General features: G+C 40.9%; 1 protein-coding gene and 1 pseudogene across 1 annotated transcript; both read left to right on the forward strand.

Moving 5' to 3' along the window:
• Positions 1 to 1,426: 1,426 nt before the first annotated feature.
• LOC124959075 (olfactory receptor 5B12-like) lies at positions 1,427 to 2,371 on the forward strand. The gene has a single exon (XM_047517718.1). It carries the CDS (start codon positions 1,430 to 1,432, stop codon positions 2,369 to 2,371), a length of 942 nt encoding a protein of 313 aa, XP_047373674.1. The 5' UTR covers positions 1,427 to 1,429.
• Positions 2,372 to 2,482: 111 nt separating this feature from the next.
• On the forward strand, positions 2,483 to 5,961 carry LOC124959076 (rab GDP dissociation inhibitor alpha-like; annotated as a pseudogene).
• Positions 5,962 to 8,778: the final 2,817 nt, after the last annotated feature.

Genomic DNA, 8,778 nt, shown 5'->3' on the forward strand with positions numbered 1-8,778 from the left:
TGTTAGCTGAATATTCTGACAAAGCCAAGAAAAGATACATTCCAACACATTCTTTTGGAAAGTGTTAGTGTCATGATTCTCAAAGAACACTCATGTTAACTATCACAAAGAGCCGAGGAGGGAGGGAAACACTACTTTCACATTAGTTATCCTTAGCAACAGGGGCTGCATTATCCCTGCCTTGAAGGTGGCAGTTTGTTCATCCAGAAGACAACAGGATCACTCAGGTTTTCAGTCAGCAGGGTCTCCTGGGCTGAGAGGACCTCTCATGCTATAACCACAGCAGCACAGTGAGCTGGCACCTGAGCACCCAAGGTGAGGACAGCCAGATGCACCATGAATGGTGGCTTGGTAGAGGACCCAGAGTTTCTAGGTCAGAATAAATGTAACTCTACTCTCTCTCTCTTCTCCCTCCCCACAATTAAAGCAAAGATAGGGGCAATGGCAGGAGATGGAGAACTTAAGTGTATGTGAAAATGATGATTGTGACATAAAAAAGAAAGCAATAAATATGTGAAATATGTGCTTCAACATTTTGAAAATCTTTTCCTCCCATTTTGGGCACCCAAAGACACCAAGTCACCACTAAGTATGTGTCCATACATTATGATTGGTCTATAGGGACCCATGTTTAAATGGGAACCTCCAATTTAGGACCCTCATGACTTAGAGATAAAGCATGTGTGACCCTAGAGCAGGACCTCAAGACATCGTGTATCTTCAGCTATTATAAACAAGTTTGGAGAAATCCATCAGAGCCTGGACATGCATTTTATAGGTTTTGCTAGCATCATATACCAAAGAATAAGCAAATATTTTCTAGATCTGACTTTCTGCTGATTAAGCTTTGTGTGTGTATTTTAGAAAAGAGTGTTGCAACATATTGCAAACAGTGAAATGGACTCCTACATGCTTCAATATAATAAGCAATGCAAGACATCAGAAAAGCCGAAATGAGCCCTTTTGTCAAAATAAGGACTGTCAGGAAAGCCAGAGTAAGCAAGACCTTCAAAACCCATCGATTGAGTTTTCTGATGATTAAGGTTTTTGCTTATACCTTAAGAAGCGTGCTTGCAGGAAATTCTAATTAGTAAAAAAGAATCCTGTGTGTTTTATTGTAATAAAGTAAACCAGACTCCAGAAAAGCTGAAATGAGTCCAAGAGTCATGATATGGGCGACTATGGCAGCCACAGTGAGCAAGATCCTTCGAAACCCACCCATATCACCTTAATATAAAGAAATGAAGAACTTAACCCAGTTAACCTGTGCCCAGATTTCATCCATCTTTTTCACAGACTCCTCTGTGAACAAGGAGCTATACATGGGCAGGGGTCTCTAGACACACTACAGCTCTCACGGTAGTTTACAGATTGAATAATTTGTTTTCTTATCTTATCAGGTTCTTATGGTAATTCCCAACTGACTGTGATGGAGAACATCTCAGAGGTGACTGAATTTATTCTGCTGGGGTTAACAGATGCCCTCGAGCTACAGGTTCCCTTATTTATGGTCTTCACTCTCATCTACCTCTTCACTCTGGTGGGGAACCTGGGGATGATCCTGTTGATCCTCCTGGACTCCCGTCTCCACACTCCCATGTACTTTTTCCTCAGTAACCTGTCTCTGGTGGACTGTGTTTATGCTTCAGCTGTCACTCCCAAGGTAATGGAGGGGTTGCTCACAGGAGATAAAACCATATCCTACAATGCATGTGCAGCCCAGATGTTCTTTGCAGGCTTTGCCATCATCGAGAGTTTCCTCCTGGCCTCCATGGCCCTGGATCGCCATGCAGCCGTGTGTAAGCCCCTGCATTACACCACCACCATGACAAGCACTGTGTGTGTCCTGATGGTCACCGCCTCCTATACCTGTGGACTCCTGCAGGCTTCCATCCATGTTGCCTTCACGTTCCATCTCTCCTTCTGTCATTCCAATGTGATCAATCACTTTTTCTGTGACATTCCCCCACTGCTGGCTCTTTCTTGCTCAGATATCTACACAAATGAGATTGTGCTTCTCACACTGGCAGCATTTGATACTTTTTTCGCCCTCTTGGTCATCTTGACCTCCTATTCATCCATTATGGTTGCCATCCTGAGTATGCACTCATCTGAGGGACAGAAGAAGGCCTTCTCCACCTGTGCATCCCACCTCACAGCTGTCTCCATCTTCTATGGGACCATCATCTTCATGTACTTACAACCAAATTCCAGTTATTCTATGGACACAGACAAAATGGCATCTGTGTTCTACACAATGATCATCTCCATGCTGAACCCCCTGGTCTACAGCTTGAAGAACAAAGAGGTCAACAGTGCATTCAGGAAGGCTGTTGGGAAAACCAAGTCCTCACTACACTTAGTCTGTTAATTGTGCTTTGCTTGTAAACATTGTAAAACATTCATTGGGCATCCAGTGCCTAATTATATTATGTAATTACAATTTTCCTTTTCTTTCATTTCTTTGAACTATTCTTTCACAATGAGAATTCCTCTCTTCATGGTTTGGAAATTTAGTTAGGTGTTAGGAAAATTTGGATGTCCTTTTTCAGAAATAAGATGCCACTCCCACTTTAAGAGTCAGATTCTAATCCTGGGTACTATAAGATCCCATACTGCTCCACACCATTAAAAGGAAGTCCTTTGCAGGTAATACTAATATGTATATAATATCATCCTTGTATTTTCAATTTTGCAAATGCAAAATAACACCATGATTCACATACATACAATACAGTCATAATTCTCAGATTTCATGCTCCAAAACAATCACTTGAAAGACTGTCATAGTGCAGAATACCAGAATCTAATTCAAAATGGTAATATTATATATTTGCTGGAAAATTCATGAATTCATAGTGTGATTCCCCATTATCTGCATCTGCTTGACTCTAGAGCTTCAATATGAAATGAAATTTATATAATAAAAATATAACCATATACCCAAATCTATTTCCTTTAGCAAAGGAATGTAGAAAATGGACCATGCCATCTCTCTGTCCCTCTCTTCTAAAGTGCTGTCTCACCTTTTTTGTTACTTCTTTATATTAAAACATTTTTTAACATGAACCTACAGACAAGCCTATAACTATCCACCTAGGGACATATTCCTGAAGTCAAGCACCTTCTGAGGAAATCAGAACTGGGCAAATTTCTCTGTCTGACTTTAAGACAAACAGTAAAAAAGGTCTAACTATCTGATCTCAGACACAGAATCACCTCATTCCTCTCTGCATTTTCCTGGAAATGTGTTGACAACCCTGACCTTTTCATGTGCTTCTCATCAATTGTACTAAAATACTAATGGAAAAAATTCCCATGAATAATCACATTAGTGATATTCTTTACATTATTGTTAAACGGCAAAATACTTGAACCTTTTGATTGGACTAAACATTTTTGATAGGTGGATAAAAAGATTAACTGATTCAAGACAATTTACTATTTGATATTTCATTATTTTATATTAGGGAAAAATTAATTTCCATCAGTAGTTGCTCATGAAGCATCTGATATAAAGTAATCAGAAAAATCTTCCTCCACTCATTAAATATATACAAATTATATACCATGCACCTCTACTCTTGTACATTTTAAATTTCATTTAAAAAAATCTGTTGTCAAGAACAATAGCAAATAAAAATGATAAATGCAAGTGGAGCCTGTAATGTATAGAGTTTGGGGAATAAAACAAACTGTTGGGACCTTGATAGCAACATTCCCTCCAAAAAAAAAAAAAAAAAAAAAAAAAAGGAGTGTACCCATTCAGGATAGATTTATTGGAAAAAGCAGGAAATCTATTATCTGGTTCTTCCCAATGACCTGAAGCCCCATTTGATTTGTCCTATAATCAATTTTCATGTGTCTAGTAAAGGAAAGAAGTTGAGTTGTTCATTTGAAAAAAACAATAAAACAGAATCAAACTACTCTTTATCAAACTGACTCCACAATATAACATCTGTGAATGTTAAGCAATTTGGTACATTAAGCTCTAAAAGCATTATACAAAGATTTCTTGCACATTAAGGAAAAACAAAATAGCTTAGCATGAGATGAGTTTTCATTAATTAAGCATATGTTAAATTTAGGAAAATTTTATCCATGGAAAAAGAGTGAGGAAATATAGTGAACAGAATCAACCAGACCCAGAGAAGATACACATTGTATATCAAGAAAAAAGAAATCATAGTGGATTACACAAACTTTAAAATAAACGTTCTTAAAATATTCATCTGTTACGGAGGAAATACATGCATATAACCAGAGTAAGCAGTAAATGAAAGAAAAACTAGTGCTCATTTATCATTATCAGAAGTATTAAAAAAAAGAAGAAGAAGAAGAAGAAGAACCACAAGAAAAGTCCTGGAGATAAAATTTAAATTATCAAAAAATTAAAAAATTTTTGAATGGATGGGTTCACTATTAACCTATACAAATTGAATTCAGGATTAGCATGTAGATATTAACTCTAAAAAAATAGTCATGTAATCCTTAAAAAATACATGGAAAACTCAAAAATCTATTGAACAGACAGGCAGATCAGACTGAGAAGCTCCAACAAAGACCTAAAAAAAAAAAAAAGAAAAACTTGATGAGAGTGCGGCGAGGGCGGCGGCCTGACCTTGGATGAGGAATACGATGGGATCGTGCTGGGGACCAGCCTCACCGAATGCATCCTGTCAGGTATCATGTCGGTGAATGGAAAGAAGGTGCTGCACATGGACGGAAACCCCTACTGTGGGATTGAGAGCTCTTCTATCACTCCCTGGGCGGAGCTGTATAAGCGCTGTCAGTCATTGGAGGGGCCGCCTGAGTGATGGGCCTGGGCCGAGACTGGAATGTTGATCTGACCCCCAAATTCCTCATGGCCAATGGGCAGCTCGTAAAGATGCTGCTGCATACAGACTTCAAGGTGGTGGAGGGGAGCTTTGTCTACAAGGTGGGCAAGATCCACAAAGTGCCATCCACTGAGACTGAGACCGAGGCCTTGGCTTCTAATCTGATGGGCATGTTTGAGAAACGGCATTTCCTCAAGTTCCTGGTGTTTGTGGCAAACTGTGAGGAGAACGACCCCAAGACCTTCGAGGATGTTGACCCCCAGACTACTAGCATGCGTGATGTCTACCGGCAGTTTGCCCTGGGCCAGGATGTTGTTGACGTCCCTGGCCACGCCCTGGCGCTGCACCGCACTGATGGCTACCTGGACCAACCCTGTCTTGAGACCATCAACCCCATTAAGTTGTACAGCAAGTCCCTGACCCGGTGTGGCAAGAGCCCACATTTATACCCATATATGATTTGGGTGAGCTGCCTCAGGGCTTTGCAAGATTGAGTGCCATTTGTGGAGGAACACATATGCTCAACAAACCTGTAGATGACATCATTACGGAGAACGGCAAAATGGTGGGCGTGAACTCTGAGGGAGAGGTGGCCTGCTGCAAGCAATGGATCTGTGACCTCAGTTACATCCCAGATGGTGCCAGGTTATCTCAGAAGGCTGGCCAGGTTATCCACATCATCTGTATCCTCAGCCACCCAATCAAGAACACCAATGATGCCAATTCCTGCCAAATCATCATCCCCCAGAACCAGGTCAACAGGAAGTCAGACATCTGTGTGTGCATGATCTCCTATGCACACAATGTGGCCTCACAGGGCAAATACATCACCATTGCCAGCCCCATGGTGGAGACTGCGGAGTCTGAAAAGGAGATTGAGCCAGCATTGGAGCTGCTGCAGCCCATTGATCAGAAGTTTATGGCTATCAGTGATTTGTGGTAGCCCCTTGATGATGGTTCCGAGAGCCAGGTGTTCTGTTCCTGCTCCTAAGATGCTACCACACACTTTGAGACAACCTGTAATGACATCAAAGATATCTACAAATGCATGGCTGGTTCTGCTTTTGACTTTGAGAACATGAAGCACGAACAGAATGACGTCTTTGGAGAAGCTGACCAGTGATTGCTGACCCCCCTCCCCTAGGCCCTGCTGCCCACTGCCCACTTCCCCAACTCTGTTCTCCTCCAGAGCAGGGGAGACAGTATGGCTGGGCAACCCTGTTTCCAGCATCCTCTGCTTCCCCCACCACGTTCCCATCACCCACCTCACGGATTCACCGATGGGGTAGTGGGGGTTGGATAGCATCCTCTTTCTTGGCCCCTCCTTACCCTAGAAAAAGAGGGTTGCTCTCCTTGTGTGGGTTTCCCCCCACCACTACCATTCTTCTGCTCTGTTTGGGAAGGACATGGAGGAAAAGTTGACTTCTGCCCCAACTGCTCTTACCCCCATTGTAGTGGCCTTTGGAGATGCCCCCTGCCTCCCCCCACCAACTTTCATGTGTTGGAAAGAAGGGGCCCTCCCAGCACAAAATTGCACCCCCCACCATAATTTATTCTAATTTATTAACTTCTTCCGCCCTTCCCTGTGAGCCTGAAGCCCTCTGATGGGGGCTGTAGAGTAAGCTTCTCCAGCCCCTCCTAGTCCTGGCAAAGTCTAGGGAAGGGGAGGAGGTTTAGGTGTGGCCCCAACGAAGGATTGATCTTCCTGTTTTTATTCCTTGTCTTTGTGTTCTTTGGTACTTGCTGAGAGAAAAGAAATGTGAGCAAAGCAGAAGGAAGTGGAAAAATGGATCCAAACCCCAGTGTGCCCTGCCCCATGCCTTTCCTTTAGTGGCGGGAAACTCTTATCTTGCAAAGAGTGAATGTGTCCCTTTCCCCCAGTCTCTAGTGTATTTCACAGAAAACAAAACCTCCCAATAAAAACTGTGTTGAAACCTGAAAAAAAATCAATGAGAAGGACAAACATTTAGATGCTTGAGTATAATATATACAAAGTGATGATAATCAGACTGACAGCATCCTTTCCATCAAAAACTATAGAAGTCAGTAAACAGTACAGTCATATTTTTCCAAAGGATGAGGGAAATTAAAAACTAATCCAGATTTCTATACCCAGATGAACTGTCACTCCATTGTGCGGACAAAATAACGACATTTTCAGTTATGTAAAAATTAAGTTAATTTACTGTTCACAGGTGCTGAACACAGGAACATATTTAAGCAATGGTGGACAGGCATTTGGAAAGCTGATAAGAAAGAATGGATATTTTTGAGATTGGCTTATCTCACTTAGCATGATACTCTCCAATTTCATCCATTTGCCTGCAAATGCCATAATTTTATTATTCTTTATGGCTGAGTAATATTTAATTGTGTGTGTGTGTGTGTGTGTGTGTGTGTGTGTGTATCACAGTTTATTTATCCATTCATCAATTGAATGGCATCTAGGTTGGTTCCACAACGTGGATATTGTAAATTGAGCAGCTATGAGCATTGATGTGGCTGCATCACTGCATTACTGATTTTAAGTCCTTTGGGTATAGGCCAAGGAGTGGGATAGCTGGGTCAAATAGTGGTTCCATTCCCAGTTTTCTAAGGAATCTCCACACTGCTTTCCAGAGTGGCTGCACTAATTTGCAACCCCACCAGCAATGTATGAGTGTACCTTTTTCCCCACATCCTCGCCAACACCTATTGTTGCTTGTATTCTTGATAATCGCCATTCAAATTGGGGTGAGATATCATGCTAAGTGAGATAAGCCAATCTCAAAAAGCCAAAGGACAAATGAACTCGGTGATAAGCGGATGATGACACATAATGGGGGATGGGAGGGAGGCAAGAATGGAGGAAGGAGGGACTCAGAGGGAAAAGAGGGGTGGGAGGGGTGGGAGGGGTGGGAGGGGTGGGAGGGGAGGGAAAAAATAACAGAATGAATCAAACACCATTACCCTATGTAAATGTTTGATTATACAAATGGTATGCCTTTACACCATGTACAAACAGAGAAACAACATGTATCCCATTTGTTTACAATAAAATAAAAAAAATTTTTAAAAACTTAAAAAAATAAAAAGCAGCAATAAAGACACACACACACAAAAAAACAGAGAAACAAGTTGTACCCCATTTGTTTACAATAAAAATAAATTAAAAAAAGAAAGAAAGAAAGAACAAAAGAAAGAAAGAAAGAAAGAAAGAAAGAAAGAAAGAAAGAAAGAAAGAAAGAAAGGAGTGTTCTTGGTTCATAGCCTCCTTTCTCTTTCTCTAATGCTCTCCCAAGTGTCAAAAGGAGATGTTTTGTTAGAATCATTTTATATTTTATTGAAACATTTTAATTAAGCATAATAGTTATTCATTGTACATGCTCATAAGTGCCTATGACATATTTTGGTTGATTGCATTACACAGTACCTCCTTTTTTTCCTCCCCTTATCCCTAACCCAAGTCTCTTCCTCTAATCTACTGGCCAGTTGTCTATTTTTTTGAAATCCCTCTTTCATTCCTTTTTCTCTATAACTTTTGAATATGAGAGAAAATCTACTTCCCTGAACTTTTGGAATCTGGTTTATTTCACGTAGCATGATATTCTACATTTCCAGTCATTTACCAGCGTGTGACAGGGTTTCACTCTTCTTCATCAATGAGCTGAACTCCCCTGTGGATACTTACATATTTTCTTTATCTGTATATCTGTTGATATACACTGAGGCTGCTTCCATAACTTGGAAATTGTTAATTGTGCTGCTAGAAACATGGGTATGTATATATTTCTACAGTAACCTGCATCTATTTCTTTAGGATAAATACTGAGGGTAGAATAGCTGGGGCATGTGTGGATTCCATTCTCAGTCATTTTAGGAATCTCCATACTGACTGCCATAGTAGTTGTGCTAAATTGCAGTCACACCAACAATGTGTCAGTGTTTCTCTCCCTGCATC

Source organism: Sciurus carolinensis, chromosome 11 (assembly GCF_902686445.1).
Source record: "Sciurus carolinensis chromosome 11, mSciCar1.2, whole genome shotgun sequence".
Taxonomy (NCBI): Eukaryota; Metazoa; Chordata; class Mammalia; order Rodentia; family Sciuridae; genus Sciurus; species Sciurus carolinensis.

Coding starts and splice junctions, on each gene's coding strand:
- LOC124959075 (XM_047517718.1), top strand. CDS start 1,430: ATGGAGAACATCTCAGAGGTGACTGAATTTATTCTGCTGGGGTTAACA.